Genomic DNA, 19,013 nt, shown 5'->3' with positions numbered 1-19,013 from the left:
TTGCCTCAGCTTCCTGAGTGGCTGAAATTATAGAATTGTGTCATTGCCCTTGGTGACAGTCTTTTTTTTTTGTAGTACTGAAGAGTGAGCCCACAGGAGCTCTATCAATGAACTACACCCCAGCCCTTTTTATTTTATTTTTGAGAAAGGTTCTTGCTAAGCTGTCCGGGCTGACCTTGAACTTCAGATCTTCCTGCCTCAGCCTCCCTAGTAGTTGGGATTATAGGCAGGTGCTGCCATGCTTGGTGGCATACTGTCTTTTGAAGTAAGCATTTTTGCTGGTGTTATGGGACAGATGTTTGCCATAATGAGTTCTTTTTTGGTTGTTTTAGCTCCCCAATCCTGCCAGGCAGGTTATTTCCAGTGTGAGAGTGAAGGAACCTGCATCCCTCACACCTGGGTATGTGACCATGAGGAAGACTGTCCTGATGGCTCAGATGAACATCAGCATTGCCGTAAGTATTTAGAGAGGCATCTTGTTTTGGTTCTTTGGACACTTAAAATTTAACCTGTCACAGATAAGTTATACACACTGTGATGATTCTTTATATGTAAATACTGAGCTGGATGTTAAATGACCCGGGAATGTATGCCAGCAATTCAGAGTGTGAGCGATATTGAAAACAGTGAATGTTCCAATGACTTATAAATATACCCCAGCAATTTGGAACTGGAATAGGTTCCCAATCTTTAATTTGGTTTATGCTATGTTCAAGTAAGAAGCAAAATATTTGTGGGTATGTACAGGTGGAGGCCTTCATTTGTGTGGTTGGAGTGCTCCAGGGGCACCCTTTGCATTCAGAACGTTCACCTCTTTGCCCCCAGTATTAAACGCTCTTCTTTGTGGCTAGGGAAGCAGGAGCTAGTGCGTGGGTTCCTTGGAGGCATTGTTGGTAGTTACTTCAGTGTGACTGAAGTACTACTGCAGCCCATGATATGGCTACAACAGGGAAGAAAGTATTAGCAATGGCCGGACTGTGGCAATGGCAGCATTCCTGAATTGGCCCCACTATAATCTCATCAGGCTCATGATTTTTAGTTACCTCTGTAGGTTGATGAGATCCAAATCTGTGCCCACACTTTAGTCTTGTGGATGCAACCACTTTTTGGATATCTCCAAGGTGCATCAAACACAAGGTGCCTCAACTGTGACCAGTTGTCTTCTCCCCCAAACTGACTTTTCCTACCATGTTTGCTGGCCTGTCTTTATTAATAGAAACTAAATTTTAGCCCACTAGGAGGTACTGGCAAAAAATACAAATTAGTTGCAAACTAACAAAAATATCCCAATTGGGGCTCTTTTACTTGTTAACCTAGATTTCATGAAATATGTTTCATAATGTAAGTGTTTTATTACATAAAAATAATTTGTGTAAATGACATGAAAGATGTAATCAATTCCCATGGAAAGGTTATCACAATCCCCTTGGTGACCATGTTAGAAACTTGGAAGTTATTCTCGATTCTTTCCTCTCCTTCACTAACTTCTGACTAATTTACCTTATAAACATTTCTAAAGTTTTGCTTTTTTTCCCATTATGTGACCACTCACTGTCAGCATCTCTCACCTGGGTGACTGCAGCAGCCTTGGATTGACCTCCCTGCCTCCGGTCCTGTGCCCTCTCAGGCTCTCCCCAACACTGATGCTGAAAAGATCTAACCAAAACCCTTTGCCAGCTCTCCATCACCTCCTGGAAAAAGTTCCAACTCCCTAACAGGGTTCATCCTGGCCTCCAAGATGTGACTGGTGTTTGTTTCTCCATGTCCATCACTTGCAATTCCTGCTTGGAAATGTCCATCTGAGGCACAGCCACACTTGCAGTTCCTTGTTCCCGCCTTTTGCCTCCATTCCTTCTGCCTGATTACTCATTGCTAGACAGTTCTTGTTTCCTTTTGATCTAGTTCATTGCTATTTCTCCTTTTTAAACCCAGCAGAAGTGTCCCTTTCTCAAGGAAACTATCACAGTACATGCTCCTGTCCCAGGGTGAATATGGTACCCCTCTGTGATGCTTCTATTGCTGCTGTGTGCCTGCGATTTGCTTCCATGATTATTTCCTAATTTTCTTAAAAGACTCCCCCAGAAAACAATGCACTCTTTAAAGGTAGGGATTGTGCCTTATTCATCTTTAGATTCTCATGGTGGGTGAACTTGGTGGCACCTAGTAGGCCCTCAATAGATGTTTGTGTAATGAATGAATAAAGCATTAGATCAGTTGATGGAATTATGTAATTTTATCTGTCATTTCTCTACATTTAATGAGCTTCTAATTACTTCCTCAAACTGTTTAAACCTTAAGTACAAAATATAGCATTATTTGGGGTTGATTTTAAGAAGAAAGCCATGATCATTAACATTAACATAACATTGGCACCTGCTTTAGTTTCTTTTCATACTTTAAGACCACTCATGACTTACTTTTCAGGAATCAAAGACTCTCTTTAATTTTATGTGACAATTGGAAATATATACTTAAGTAAATTATGTGGAAATATAATCTTTTAAACCTTATTCAAGTTAAATAGTGTTTCTGTCATGGGCAGAATTCAGACATTGAAGTGCCTTCTAGAAGAGTCTATTCTGACCTTATTAATAAAAGTAAAATTTTATCTGCATATATTCAGCGCTGGGAGAAAATATGAAATCTATAAGCATTTCAGAAATAGGCAGACTAAAAATTTTTATTTCCTATTCAAGAATTACATGACACATTCATGATAAAGCAAACCGAAGGAGGGAACAAAGTGACAAGAAAGATAAAATCAATTAAGCATGGCAAAGGGTTTTTAAAAAATATACATGATAATCTGGATGTTTGAAATTTCAAGTATAAATTTTAAAGTTGTCATTTTTCTTCTTATCTCTTAAAAAGGTTTTCCTAAAAGTTTTGATGGCACATCCCTTAACATATACTTGTTTTTCCCCCAGAAAACCGAGTTTTGCTGAACCTAAGTATCTTAACCATACAGAAATATAAGAAACTCTGTAAAATTCAGGTGAAAACCTCTTTCTTCAGTAGAGGATTATATATTTTTTAGACAATCATGTTTCTCAAATGTTTCCCTTTTTATGTGGACAATCAAAAAAAACATCACATGGTAAGATAATGTTACCAAGTCTAGGCAATTCCTGCCTCAGAGCTACAGAACACCTTTCACTCATGCTTGCAGGCAACAATCATTCCATTTTATGTTTTGTCCAGAGACTCACTTGATAAACTGCTGATGCCCTGCTTTTACCTGAACTCATCAACATAGGATAAAATCAAACTAAATATTTTTTTTTTCTGTTTATAAAATTGACACATGGCTAATGTAGACAGTTTACAAACAAAGGAAGCTATAAAGAAAAAAAAACATAAAATCACTCATATTGCCACCATTCAGGAATAACCCCTGTTAATTCTTTGACATATTGCCTTGTTTAAAAAAGGATTTCAAGTGGGGAGGAGTGTTTACCAATCCTTGCTTAATCCCTATGTCTTATTTCATTCATCAGCCTTACCATATTATCTTTTCAGTGTACATTGTAGTTTCAACACAGGTTGATCATGCAATGGTCTACCCTAGCATGCTGGAGTGTCCATACTATTCTTAGGGCATTTTGACAATATAATATCTTTGCTGTTGCAGGGTATGCTTAGTTTGGTGGTAGCAGGGTACTTGGTCTTGTGTTCCTGTGAACTTTATGTTTAGTATATGCTCTGCTTTCCAATATCCTCATTCATATTTGGGAACTATCAATAGGTTAGTTTGTGTCAGTCTGTGATGGTAAATTAAGTGCTATCTTTCCTCTTCACAGCTGGGAGAACATGCTCAAGCCATCAGCTCACGTGCTCCAACGGTCAGTGTGTTCCGAGGGAATACAGGTGCGACCATGTCAGAGACTGCTCAGATGGAACTGACGAGAGAGACTGCCGTGAGTCTGTTTCAGTCTTTGCACTGTATTTAGTTTCACCCTTGTCCCTTTGGTATTTTAATCAATTTGTTAGATTCGTTGATGGACAGAAATGCCTACAATACTCCTCTTGTTGTTGAAATCTCTTGGCAGATTCTTTTGTGGATTAGAGGTGATGTTCTGATAGGAGTCTATTTTTAACTAGACGTTCTAAGTTTGTCCTGCCTTACTTAGCACATCAAGTTTTTTCATGTTTTGAAGTAGGAAACTTTTAACATTAACATAGAATCTAAAAAGATGATTGAATATGCTGAGTGCAAAATATAGGTTGGTCAATTTTAACTTTTATTATACTGCTATGGAAAGTTTGTGGTTAAAATTTATCATTAATTTTTCTGCTTTTGTGGAGATCACATTTTTCAGTTTTTCTTTGGAAAGTGTTACATTCTGAAAATGGCTTTCCTGGGCTGGAGTGTGGCTCAGTGGTAGAGTGCTTATCTAGTGTGGGTAAGGCCCTGGGCTCCATCCCCAGCACTTCTCCCTAAACCCCCTCAAAAAAAAAAAAAAAAAAAAGAAGAAAGAAAGAAGGAAAGATAATGGTTTTCCCTATAATGGCAATATATTATATTAGTTTATAACTGATTGCCATAAGATAAGGCATATAAATCACAATATTCTGAGTGCAATACATAGTTATTACCATAACTAAACCAAGAAAATACGGACATGTTGCATTATGTACTGACAAATAAGAGTAATCTGTCTCTCTTGAGTTTCTATCAAACTGTTAAAACGAATATAAAAATATAGGAATTAGCTACTGGGTCAGACGTTTTTATTTTTATTTTTATTTTTTGTGTGTGTGATTCTGGGGATCAAACCCAAGGCATTTCACATGCTAGGCAAGTACTGTGTCTCTGAGCTACTTTCTCAGGCCTATTTTTTAATTTAAAAAATTTTTTTATTTGAGTCAGTCTGATTAAATTGCCCAGGTTGACCTTAAACTTTCAATCCTTGTACCTCAACCTTCTGAGAGGCTGGGATTGTAGTTGTACTACAGTACTTGGCCTTGTGTCAGTTTTATAGTCCATCTAATTCTGTCTTTAACCTTAGAAGTACCCAGTTTCTCTTAAAAGTCTACCATTTATGTATAACTTCCTTGAGTTTTTATGTTTCTTCCTGACATTATTTTTAGTATACTACTGTGTTTCTTAAGTTTATCGCATGCTGCATGGGGATACTTCCTTTGTTTTGCTCTTAAATTTATGTTTAAATCTTTGAGGAAGCTTTTTTTTTTGGTCACTGTGTCCAAAAGGTCTGACAAACAACAAACAGGAGGAAATTTTATTTTGGCTCACTGTTTCAGAGGTTCAGTCCATGGTCTGCTGACTCCATAGCTCTGGGTCGGAATGAGGCAGAACCTTAGGGAAGAAGGGTGTGGTGGAGGAAGGCAGCTCAGAACATGGCAATCAGGAAGCAGAAAAAGCTCTGCTCACCAGGGACAAAATATAAACCCCAAAAGCACACCCCCAATGACCGACTTCCTGCAGGCATACCCTACCTCCTTACAGTTGATTCACATCAGTGGATTAATCCACTGATGCGGTTACATCTCTCATGATCTAGTCATTTCACTTCTGAAAATTCTTGTATTGTTTCACACATGAGCTATTGGTAGGCACCTCATATCTAAACCATAACATCTAGTTTTCTAAGAACTGGTGAACAGATTTTGTGTATCTTAGAAACTTTGATCAAACTCTTCTCAGTTATTTATGTCTCCAACGAATTTAAGGTTTAAGTTTTAGCCTGTTCTCATGGAATACCACCTCCACTGTTTGATAATTTTGATTTAATTTTAGTTCTCTGGGCTGTCTGTAAGTCTGTTTCTTTGAGCCAGGTGGTATATTTTATGCACTCTTAATGAAAGGTCTATTTTCTATAATTTTTTTCCCCCTAATCTTTCCAACATGGTGCCCTGTACGGGGTGGGAGCTTACCTAAATGAGCATGTTGCTTCTGTTCTTTGTACTACTCAAATTGTTCTGTTAATGGAGGAAAAATATTTGTATTTGTGAAATGGAAAGACCTGTGCCTGGGTTCGATCTCCATCATCATACAAAAAAATAAAAAAGAGTGACACAGTAGCTAATTCCTATACTTTTATAAGTCCAGGTTCATGCTGAATATATACCATTACCACTCTTTTATAGTTTTATTTCATTTTGTTTTGCAATGCTGGGGATCAAACCCAGGGCCTTATGTAGGCCACGCAAGTGCTCTACCACTGAGCTACACCTGAAGCCCGGTGCTTTGACAATTTTAAAAACAATACTTCTCCAGTTTTTCTTCCTTTGAATGTTCTTTATTTTATTTCACTTATTTATTTATTTATTTATTTTGAGAGAAGGGTCTGTGCTATTTGTCTGTTCATTTTCTAGCAGAATTCCTGGTACGTGTATATTCTGGAATAATTTACATTGTAAATGTTCTCTTTTGAAAGAGATTATGGTACCTCCAATTTGAATTTCCCTTCACTTGTGGAAATTATGCAGAGCATTTAGATCTAACACTGGCAGCTTTAGAGATGGTCGTGCATCTGGGTGCCATAGTACAGTCAGCTCACAAGTCAAGGACTCTCACTACGTTGTGAAGTAAACACTAGGTCTTTCACTGAGACAGGTGAAGAAAATATTTTTGATTAATTAAGGTGATAAATCATTTATGTTGCAACATTTTGTAAATTTCAGAGCATTATATACATTATTATTATTATTAGGTTCCTTAGTGAGAACAGTAAGGCAGGCATTAATTTATTCTCTATGAATAAAGAAATGAAAACTTGGAAGGATATAGACTGGCTCATCCAAGATTGTGTGGCAGAGCTAATGCTTGGCTCATCTTCTGGTTTCAAGTCTAGAGACTGCTCCGCGTGAAGGACAGAAGAGGAGAGTCCTCCCTTATGAGAGTTTAAAAGACTACCAGAGGCTTGTGTCACCAGCCAACAGCCTGTATCTTTATCCCTTATTTGCAAGTGGATAAAAATGAGTGCCTTATTGCAAATGCAATGGAAATGCTACTTTGGGGAAAATAAAAGGCAGCTGAAACAGACGGTTTGGACGTTTTCCATGAGCACCCTGCAGCCAAGTCTAAAGTTGCTAGTACAACTGCTTCACAAGTTTGCCAATGGACCGTCTGGAAAAAGCCTGGCAGGATATGAGCATGCAAGTAGCCCTGATAAAAGGAATGAAGGGAAGGAGGAGGAGAGCTTTAGAAAATATCCAAGCAGGAATTTTTAATCAAACATTTTTATTAAAAAAATTCAGTACAAGTAATTGGTGAAATAAGGATTTGTTAAGAAAAAACATCCAATTTATAGCTTGTTCTTTCTGGAATGATATGTCACGAACTTTTCAGGATACATCATGACTCTAAAACAAATCTTACGTAACACTGTTTTTTTTTTTTTTACCCCACTGTGGTACTGGGGATTGAACATAGGGGCACTTACCACTAAGCTACATCCAGCCCTTTATATTTTTTGAGACAAGTTCTTGCTAAATTGCTGAGGCCAGCCTTGAACTTGTGACCCTCCTGCTTCAGCCTCCTTAGGGATAATCCTGGCTAGGTTTATAGGCATGTGCCACCATGCCTGGCTCATGTAAGGGGGTTTTGTAATCAGGTCTTCTTTCCTATTTCCCTCTATCTAATTTATTTGTTGCTATTTTTTTTTTTTTTAATTTGTGGAGGAGTGTTAAAAACCCTCCTACATCAGAGGAAATTAAGAAAAGAATCTTCATACTTCCTCATTAGTGCTTTGATCTGACCATAGCCGGATATAAACAGAAGGAAATGAATAGTGGCAGTATGATGGAGGGGCAGTATATACCCTATTTTGTTTTCTCCATTTGAAGTTCTTGTGGAAAGTGAGAAAAGGGATTGCCATTCACTAAACTCCAGTCACTATCCTATGCACTTTTCACATTGGCAGGTGTGACCTCCTGCTTTGTGGAGATTATAAACATTACCAAGAAGCAAGGGCAGAGGAGCTGTGCTTTTAACCTACATTTAAACTGTGTGTGCTGCATGCTCTTAGAATACTTCTATTTAACAATAAACATTTATAAAATAGTTTGCCTGGAAATTACGTAGCTATTTAAACAAATTATTGCTTAAACATTTTATAGTGGAGGTTATTAACCTATGAAAGCAGAGTGAATTGTATAGTGAATCTCTTTTTACTTATTGTTCAGTTATAGCAGTTACCAATTCATGAATAATCTCATTTTACCTACATATATTTATTCTCCTTACCCCCTATTATTTTGAAGCAATTCTCAGGATTGTTTAATCTGTTAATATTTTGGTAATTATCTCTACAATAAACATAGACTAAAACACATTATATCATTATCATACCTAAAAAATGGAAGCAACTGTTCTTTAAAATAATTAGGTAATTAGTCAGTTTAAAAAGTTATCCGGGGTTGGGGTTGTAGTTCAGTGGTAGAGCACTTGCCTGGCATGTGCAACTCACTGGGTTCGATTCTCAGCACCACATATAAATAAGTAAGATATAGGTCCATTGGCAACTAAAAAAAAAAAAAAAAAAAAAAATTCTCCAAATCGTTCTTGCTATTATTTTAACAGTTTGATTACTTAATTCAGAATCCAAATAAAATATTTATATAGGAGTTAGTTGATATATATCTTCAGACTTTCAATTTGTACGTTTTCCTTCTATTTCTGTTCTTCACTCTTTCCAATTTATTTGGTGAAAACAAAGCAAAACAGGTCACTTGGCAAGGTGTTTTCCATAGTCTGAATATTGCTTATTTCATCCTCCAATGTCCTTTAACATGTTCTTCTCTCTCTTGTATTTTCTGGAAATTACCTAGATCTGAAGCAGGGTTTCTCAACTGCAGCACTAATGACATTTAGGACCAGATAAATTTTTATTGTGCTGGACTGTCTTGTGCATTATGGAATGTCAGTAGTATCCCTGGCCTCTGTGTACTTGAAGTCATCAGCACCTCCCTGTTGTGACAACTAAAAATGTCCTCAAATTTTGTCAAACATCCTCTGCGAGCAAAAATCACCCTCTTACTACTTCAATTGAAAAAGACTAATCTAGAGGATTGAACCTGTAAATCAGAGGCAGGGCAGAGATGGTTCATCAAGGTGAGAATACTTTGTGTATAAAGGTGTGTATTTCCATCAGGGGGCACACGATGCTTCCTGCCTTCTCTTTGTGATGTTGGCAGCCATCAACGGTAATTGCTGAGATTTATGTACTCATAGTGGTGTTTAGATAATTTTAAATGTCACTTTAGACATTTGGCAGCTGTCATTAGATTATTTCCCATATGATCAAGGATCAAATGAGACTTGACCAAAAATCATTTTTTGTTCTATTGTTTCCACGGTCGTGATGCATAGGAACCATTACTTCTCTAGAAATGTAGTATCAGCCTTTGGATCTGACTTTTTTCCTTCTCAGAAATAAGATTTTCTGAAGGGATGGGTCTAAATATATTTGGCACCTGGAAACCACTTACAGTGATGGATGTTGGGAAAACTCCAAGGAAGAACTTAATTCTGTGCCCTGCTACCCAATATTTGAAAGAATCAGGAAACCTATCCCTGGAACTCATAGCCCTGCCTGTTAGACTAGACCTTGGGTTATAGAGCCTACTTTTTCAAGCTTCTAAAATCAAGACAGTGGGCTCCAAGACAGAGCAACTTGTGTCCATTCCAGGCATTCCTTTCCAGAACAAAGAATAGTGTGTGAGCCTTCTCAGGGAGGTAGGGAGAGGGGAGCTAAGAAAATGGATGAGATGGTGAGAAAGGCAAGGGTATTAGGGTCCTAGTAAAAAGATTACCTTAAAATAAATTTAGAATGGTATGAGAGATTCTTATCATCTATCTTTTCACCTGCTATATTCTTAGATGCTTAAGAATATTCTACAGCTTGTGAAACATTTCTGAATATGTTTGTATATATATATTTATATGTGTGTATATCTCTATCTAAGTCCATATTTATATCTGTGAAACAGATAAAAACTCATTTCCCCCCCTGTTATTTAATTATTCAATCTGGTCATCGGGCATCTGATATTCAACAACTTGTCCATTAAATTTTTTTTTTAAGGAACAGATTCAAAACTGCAGTCCATTTTACTTCTAATGGGATTAGCATCAAGGAAAAACCACTCATGCAGAGTCTAAGATAAACATCAGAACAATGCAGCAATTATGGGTCATTCAATTAATATATTGAAGTGACTTTGGGTTGCTCAAAAATACTACAGTCTTCTTTTCAGTGAAGTAAAAAGATTATTTTGTTTTATTGAGTACCATATTAGAACGATTTTGGTGTAAAACTATCGCTAATTATCGTGGGTTTGCAGCACTTCTCCTTTGTTACTTAGGAATGCCAAAGAAATGGTACAATCCCTGCTACAATGAAGGCTTTCTTGCTGGTAATCAGCAGTGTTGGGTCTGCCTGCAACTGGGGCCGCTTTGTTCCTCAAGTTTTATTTCTATTGACTTTCTGTTCTTTAGGATTTAAACATTTTCCTTTGTATATCCAACTGCTGAAACTCCAACTGGGGAACAGTTGGAGGGAGAGATGAAGATGGTAATGGTTCTGTGGACATGAGGGCTCCTGAAGAGCACGTCCTTTCAAGTCAGTTCCAGATTTTTGACTGCCTGTCGAGCCTTGCTCCAGTGACTTCATCTTACATGTCACAGCACGGGTGTACCTTTGCAGTGTTCTCGTAGTTGAAATAGGATTTAGAGCCCAAGACCTTGATGAAAAAGAGAAGAATCTCTTTAGTCTCCATCATCCAAGTGCTCTGTAAATATTTCCTGTCTTGAAAAAGACTCTAGGATCTCTCTCAGCTGTTGCCCAATTTCTGTGCTCCATTTTACAAAAATGTGGTGTGGAAGGGTCTTTAATGACTGTTTCTATTTACTCTCCTTCTTTCTTTCTTGAGGCTACTGAAAGTGGTCCTGTATGTCCACCAATCCTCTAAAAACATTCTTGTGATTCTTTACTGACTGCCATTTTGCTGAACCTAATGGTTCTTGTTCAAATATCACCTCACAGAGCTGCTTTCCACTGTCACTTTTTATTATTTTTCTCTGCTTTATTTTTGTAACTTTTTTCTATGCCACATTTGCTTGAATGTCCATTATTCCTTTCTTCCAAACAGAGAGTAAGTTCCACAAGAGCAGGGATTTTCATTGCTTTATCTAGTATTTAGCTCACCTACAGATGTGCAAAAATTACTTTTGAATGAAATGTTTAAGAAAGGCTGTGGAAATTTCTACTTTGCTTGTCATTTACTTCTTTATTCAAAGTAACCAGGAAGTCAGATTTCAATAGCCATATCTTCAGTAGAGTAGAATTCTAACTAAGGCAGGCTGTGCTCAGAGGAATAACTGGTTCCTGGTTTATCGACATTCACCCCACAAGGATTTGCTGATGACTATTCAATTATCTTGGTCTAAGTTCCCAGCAGAGGGACAGTGCTATTGAATGTGACTGGAATGTGGCCTCCCATAATCCTGGAGTGCAGTTAGTCTTCCTGTCTCTTTGACTAGGCTTTGCCTGTATATTCTGCCCAGTTGGTCACTGGAAATAATCGTTAAGGAAGAGATAGGGACAACAACCAAAGTATTTTGTGGTCCTGAGTGAAAACATGTGGGCCTATATCTCCTGTGTAGAACCAGTGTCACTGAATATAGTGCACCGTATACATGTTTGTTCACCCGTGACAAGGCCTCTTACTTTGCACAGTTCTCTGGAGCTTTTGATGTCCAATTTTCCATCTTGTTTCTTGTTTACTCCTGATTAGAGCTTGTATGAGATTTTTTAAAAACTTATTTTGAAGGAATTTAGTACTCTATCATTATCTGCTCTGTATTTTTGGTGATAGCCCTGTGTATGGGAAGATGGAGGGGCTGCAGATCCAGAGACCTTGGAGCCCCTGCTCAGGCACATTTCTAAGATCAGGTCCCAACTGATAGAGACTAGATAGGAATTTGGGGCTTAAGACCTGGCTACTACAAAGGGAGGAGGATAAGGAAACCTTGATAACTTCTTGTGTTTCCCTTTTTGACTTTAGTTTCCTTAAAGTGGTTCAGACCAAAATGGACCTGTGAGTGCAATTCTGCCAGTCCTTGGGACGACCATATTTTCTTTCTTTTTCCAAGGTGTTGATTTTCTATTTCCATTTAAAAAATCTGATTTCATGTATTTATATGTTATATATACACACATGTATGTATATATATGTATTTAATTGAAAGTAACTTCAAATTATTTTTGAAGGCCCCCTGTGTAGAAAATGGGAGAAATCAAAGTGTTCACCTCATGGGGTAGTTCTAAGAGTGAAGTAAGTTCATACATATCGAGTACTTGAACATGTTTGTGTTACACAGTGTTTAGTATGTGTTACCAGTGATGACGATGATGATGATGGTGGTGGTGTTGCTTATTTAACTTTGTGGGTGGTACTCACAACTACATGCTGGCAGTCCAACTAGTAACTTCTTCTGGAAAATCATTACTTTGACTGGATTAGCCTGCCTTAGAGCCAGAGTAAGAAACAGGGTTAAAAGGATGACTCTGCAACCTTGAGAAATCCCAGGTGTCAGGGCTGCACTTAAATCAATAATGTCTTGTTTTTTTTTTTTTCAATCTTGGGCTCAAGTTTTTTAATCTACATTTAAGATGCCTTCCCCTTCCTTCTTTCCTTCTTTCTTCCTTTCTTTTCTTGTGGTACTGGGGATTGGACCCAGGGGTACTCTACCACTGAGCTATGTCCCAAGATCACTTTATTTTTATTTTGAGACGGGATCTTGCTATGTTGCCTAGGCTGACCTTCAACTTGTGATTCTTCTGTTTCAGTCTCCCTAGGAGGCTGGGATTACAGGCATGTGCCACCATGCCCATCTGCCCTCTCTTCCTTTATAATCTGTTTGCCTTATTTTCTATATTCTTTTTGGCCAATTTGTCAAATTGTAAAAATAGGATATATGTACATTCTCCCTGACAAGATAATTTTAAAGAATAGCACCTTATATTTATATCTTGATCTACTGTAAATGATTTACATTGTGGGAAGTTTCTCAGGTCCTCAGACTACATTTCCACGTCATCTTTCTTGATTTTATAAACAGAAGTATAGCTTGAAACTTTCTTACTCTGAATTAAATTATTGACAGAAAACATTTCACAAATCTTCAAGTATCAATCTTCTAGGCATATTTTGGGGCAGCTCTTCATTTGGTGAGGGGTGGGCAAACCTGAGCATGTATCATTTGGAACTAGGAGAAAGTAACTAGAAGAGAGAAGCAAGGGGTGGTGGGAAAAGGGTGTTCTCACATTTTTGTGTCAGATAAACTAAACGTCTGGACATTAGTTAATAGGCACTTGTTAATCTCTCCGTTAAATAAAGCTCAGAAGGAAGAGTTCCTTTGTGTTCTTGTATGTGGTGTCCTCTCACGTTGCACTTTCCCCATATTTAGAATTCTGTAGGACATTTCAGCCCCTTAATGGATTTGCTCCATGGGAAAAAGTTTATAGGATCAGCCTCAGTCTTGCCAAGCATATAAAACAAAAAAATAAGATTTTTAGATATCTCCCAATGGGAAACTCAAAGGATTGTGACTTCCTGTTTCCTGGAGTATATTGAAACTCATTAATGAATGTCTTCAGCATGAGAAGTAGGATCTGTTCATTTCTTTCTTTTCTCAGAGCAAAATCCTGTTCCCTTTGTGTAGGTCTCCAAAGGAGAAAACCATTTGGAAACATATTTCCAAGTATTTTCTATAGTTAGTGAGTCTGAGAGCATTGAACAGTCCTTCCTGTGGGCATATACCTTAGGTTATCTACACATAAAAAGACCAGAAGGTGTGCAGGGGTTGAGAGGGTCCTCTGCTGATTGAGAGAGATTCATTATCAGCATGGATGGAGATAAAGCTGTTTGTCGAACTGCTGACCTTTGGCCAACACAGTACCCTCCCTGATGACATCAAGCTGGCCCGGTTGTTTGGGGGCATGAGCACTGTCAGTCTGTACTGGTTTTGTTCTTTGTCTTTCAGTTTTATGGCACTGACTTTCAAAAAGCAGGACAGAGAAAACAAGAGACCTGCCTAATATATTTTTCCCAGATCCCTCATATCCATAATAATCACCAAATGTGTGGTACAGTCCCAGTTCAAATACATCTTCCTTTTGACAGATAGCTTATCTGTTGCAAAGAGCTGAGTTTTTAAAGATTTCTTTTTTTTTTTCCCCTTCTGTTTGCTGCTGCTCTTAAAAGGCTAGATAACACACTGACACCAGGAGCTATCTGGTACATGGTGGGGAGGGAATTGCTTGCTGGCCTCACCTGGCCTTTTGCATCTCTTGAAGACAGAATTAGTAAACAGAGTTGTCTGAACCATTTAAAGGCACTTTTACAAAACATACTATCTTAGTGATGGAAAGACAGCAGTAACTTTAGGTACTAACTCATTTTTGGATTATTAAATAAAACAAAGTTCAGAAAAATTTAGAACTTCAAACAGCTATTTAAACATGCCTTCCATTTTCTCCCCCTGAGGATTGATCTTATTTATTTATTACACCCAAAGTTTTATTTGACTGGACTCAGAATCAGAGAGGACAGCCTGAGTCTCTCAGAAATTTTTTCCTGGCATTTTTCTTTGGCCTCTTTTAGTCTCTTGGCCAAAAGTTCAGCATATTCTGCAGCCTCTTATCTTTTTTAGTACACTGTTTCTTCAGAGCAATATGCTGGCATTTATGTTCCAGGGCACATGGAGTGACAAGATGCTGAATACTTACCTTCTTTGTTTGAGGACTTTCTGAAAACATATTGATGGACACCATTTTTTTTTTTTTTTCAGTACAAGGGATTGAACTCAGAGGCACTTGACCACTGAGCCACATCCCCAGCCCTTTTTTATATTTTATTTAGAGATAGGGTCTTACTGAATTGCTTAGGGCCTCACTAAGTTGCTGAGTCTGGCTTTGAACTTGTGATCCTCCTGAGCCACTGGGATTATAGGCATGTACCACCTTGCCTGGCAAATATCTTCTTTAGAGATTGAAAGGTTTGCAGATTATGCCAACTTGGACCTCGAGTGATCAGACATACTAATATCAGTCAGTGTAGGAATATCTTTCTTTCCCCCTTTTTTCACCCCAAGTAGCCAAGTTGAAAACACTCAGATTGGCATCTATGGTACAACCCCTAACAGATTTGTACTTTCTTTCTCCAATTCTCCTGGTTTGTGATGGGCATTCCCCTCTTACTCAGTAGCAGGTGGATGTGGTGATCATGGATCAGGACACCTACTTCATGGGGGAACCTTGTTCATTGTTACTACCACTGATTCAGATCATAGGACCCTTCTAATCTTTACCCATGTAGCATAACAGCAACTTCTGTGGCCATTCCTTCTCATAAACAGTAGGAGGTTGGTGTTCACTGTCGGCTTCAGTGAGTTTTTTTTTTTTTTTTTTTTTTTTTTTTTTTTTTTTTTTTTGTAGCTTTTAGCTGGGAAGGACATATTCAACTTCATCTTGAAGCAGCTGGAGTGTCATGGGAAAGAGCCTTCCATTTTATGTGACTGACTCTGTGTAACTTTTGCAAGTTAGATACTCAAGGACCCTTGATAGTTGAGGTTCGAACTTTTGGAGATGAGAAGATTTAGGCTTATTCCTTTACTATACACAAAACATGCAAAGATCATTTGAGAGTCCATTTTTTTTTAAAGTGAATTTTTAACAGGGAGCTACTTTAATGCAGTTTTAGCACAGAATTTTGTGCAGTTTCTGATTGAAAAGACTTTGGGATCATCCAAAGAATTGTCAGATGCATCTTTATATGTCTCTAAAACATCACATTGAGTTCTTAAATGCAAATTTAACCTCAGTGTGTAACTGTGTTATCTGATATTTGAAATCTTAACTAAGACATACCTTTTTCTTGGTTAAAAAGAAATCTGAAGACCATCTGAGAATCAGTAGGAAACATCTTTAATTAAAAAGATATACCAAGGAAGATATCACACATGTGGGAAATAGAGTAGCCAAAGACCATATGAAGCAGATGTTTAAAATATTTCAAAAACTGTTTAAGATGTTCTCCTGTGATAACTCAGTAGCAATATTGAGCATTTCTTGAGCGTAATGAGTAGTGTTCCACTGCTAAGAATTCTAAAATGATAAACCCTTTTGTCATCAGGGTTTTTTATTAAGCCACAGGGGAAACAGATAAGCAACCAACAGAACCAATCCTATAGTGAGGAGTCATGAGAGATACATGTTCTAAGACTGGGGAAATAGGAGGGACAGACAGCGTTTGTTCTGCAAGGGACATCCTGATTTTCTTCTGTGACTTAGAAAACCAGAGTTAAGCATATAGTTAATAGCAGTGAGGTGACTATACATATATAATGTGGCAATAGGGCAGTTATTCCCTGCCCCAGAATCCATGGGTTTCCCATTGAGTGGATTCAACTAACTGTAGGTAAAAATATTCGGAAAAAATTGTGCCTATACTAAACATGCACAGGCTTGTTTCTTCTCATTATTCCCTGAACAATGTAGCATGATAGTACTTACATAGCATTTATGCGTTAGGTATTATGTGTAAACTAGAAATTACTTAAAGTATATGAATGGATGTGTGTAGGTTATAATGCAAATACTGCACCATTTTACATAAGGGACTTGGGCATCTTTGGGTTTTGGTATCCATTGGGTGGTCCTGGAACCAATCTACAGTATTTACTGTGGATACTGAGGGATGGCTGTGATTTGTGCTTGTGGAACAATTATGCTTCTCAGTTGCTAGACATTGTCTTTTTAGGTCCTTCTGCTGGCTGCAGTAGATTATTCAGATATGGGGAAAAGGAAGTAGTGACAGAGAGAGGATAAGCAATTGAGTAAGAGCAAAGAGCTGCTGAGTGACACCCTGGACTTAGACCTACTTTCTTTTTCTGACACTTTAGTGAAAGAAATGACCCTTTATTTCCCAGAGTATGTGTGGTGGTACACGAATTACCTGGGATGTCATCTGTATTATGTAAAAGAAGGTTCCATTTTGAACTGTTAAATTCTTTCCAATTCTTTAGCTCTCTACTCAAAAGCCACTTGCTTCTTCAAGGGAGAGATCTCTGGGTTTCCAAATCCCCCTACTGTTCAGTTTCATAACCTTCCTAGTTTCTGCATTAACACTTAACCCAGTTTGTCATTTACTGTTTGTGTCTTATGGTCCCTCTCTTTCATCTAACAGGCCAGGGACCATGTCTTTTTGTGTATCAATATATGTTCACCATTTAGTGCCTAGCATATAACTGTCACTCAAGAAATGTGTGCTACAGAAATGTCTTAATTTAAGGTTCATTTGCTCTTTCTGTTCTTTTAAAAAAATAGAATATCCAGTATGCGAGCAGCTTACGTGTGCTAATGGAGCCTGCTATAACACGAGTCAGAAGTGTGATTTGAAAGTTGATTGCAGAGACTCCTCTGATGAAGCCAACTGTAGTAAGTATATGTGTGTGAGAGGTGCAGGGGTGTGTTGAAGCTTGAGAGAGTCAATTATCAAGCCCACATTCAGTGGATTCATGTTGGTGGTCTGAAGTCAGCTGCTGGTGGGAGTATTTACACCATGATAATTGGCAAACACTACAGAGCTGGAGAACGGCTTGTTAAACTTTTACGAGCATACTCCTGATAAATAAGATCATCTTTTTAAACTTGAGACAGAATCTTCCTGTGAAGTGAAATGGCTGCAGTGGAATTGAAATTCTCTTTTCTTTCCTTTCTTAACCTTGTGTCCCAGCTGAGACATGCTTGCACAACGAGTTTCAGTGTGGCAGTGGAGAGTGTATCCCTCGTGCCTATGTCTGCGACCATGACCACGACTGTGAAGACAACAGTGATGAACATAATTGCAGTACGGTGATTCCTTATGCTGGGTCATGTGGTTGGGAGCATTTTATGTTTGTTTTTGTTTTTCCCCACCAAATACCCATTTTTTTTTCCCCCAAGGAAAGAGTCACTGTGTTTGATTGTACATGGAGCCAAAAGTTCATGTGGGGGCCATGGCTTGAGCCTTAACCATGTTGTTGGGCCTGGGTTCCTTTATCTTTCAAAGATCTGTGTGGAGTTGAAGGGTTACTGATGGACGGTTTGCATTCTTTCCTGAGGCTGCAGGGGTGCAGGGTATATTGTATCACAGGTTCAAATTACCCATAGCTCAGGAGTGGATCCAATAACTTTGATAATAGAGTGCACGGATACCTCGAAAGGGAAGGAGCTCCCTGCTAGCAATGGTTTTCCTTTATTCTTTACTTTGAAATTGCTGCCACATTCAAGTTGAAGGGTCAGGAAAGTTTCAGTGTGTTTAGATGGCTTTTGTTGCCTCTGCTTCTTTGCCCTGACCCAACTTTTACTTCTGTGCTGCAGCCTGGAGTTTGAACTCCCTTTCTCTTACTGCTGCCATCTCTTGACTCTTGACTCATGTTTTTGAATATGTAAATATGTAAAAAGGAGACTGATTTTATTAATTCCAATTCACTGGTAGGTTTCATTTATTTACTATGATTTTTCTCTGCATCTATTTTGATCAGTTGGTACCCATGGCTTATGGGTCACTGAATATTCATTATCATCCTAATTTTCTATGAGTGGTGCCTGATTTCCTTTCTGGAATCTGGGCCTATTTCAGTGACAGTCTTAAAGAGACTGTGACATTATGAATGGTGACTCAGAATCATTTGGTCCTAAATAGCTATTATGGAGCTTGTGGTAAATTAAGAGAATGTTGGACATTGGCAGGTCCAGCATGTTCATCAGTTTGCATCCTCTGTTCTGTTGAGGCAGCGAGGTGCGCACTTGGACTTTTGACCAAAGCAATTTGTGTCTTTGTAGTGCAGCTCTTCTTTTCTTCCAGACTATCAGACCTGCGGTGGCCACCAGTTCACCTGCCCTGATGGCCAGTGCATTCATCAAAACTGGGTTTGTGATGGACAGGACGACTGTCAAGACTATGGAGATGAAGATGGCTGTGGTAAGGAGAGGGAGAGTTTC

At 38.3% G+C, this 19,013-nt stretch overlaps 1 protein-coding gene across 2 annotated transcripts in view; it reads left to right on the top strand.

Annotated features, from left to right (window-relative positions):
- The window catches only part of Lrp2 (LDL receptor related protein 2), a 192,046-nt gene that overhangs the window by 38,576 nt on the left and 134,457 nt on the right, over positions 1–19,013 (top strand). For both annotated transcript variants that reach the window (XM_047547019.1, XM_047547018.1), the window contains exons 3-7: positions 333–455; positions 3,801–3,917; positions 17,355–17,465; positions 17,764–17,877; positions 18,877–18,993. In XM_047547019.1, the coding sequence (XP_047402975.1) occupies positions 333–455; positions 3,801–3,917; positions 17,355–17,465; positions 17,764–17,877; positions 18,877–18,993 (582 nt within the window). The remainder of the gene's footprint in view (positions 1–332; positions 456–3,800; positions 3,918–17,354; positions 17,466–17,763; positions 17,878–18,876; positions 18,994–19,013) is intronic.

Source organism: Sciurus carolinensis, chromosome 3 (assembly GCF_902686445.1).
Source record: "Sciurus carolinensis chromosome 3, mSciCar1.2, whole genome shotgun sequence".
In the NCBI taxonomy this organism is placed as follows: Eukaryota; Metazoa; Chordata; class Mammalia; order Rodentia; family Sciuridae; genus Sciurus; species Sciurus carolinensis.
Note: the sequence above shows the minus strand (reverse complement) of the source record. Positions and strands in the feature narration are given on the sequence as shown.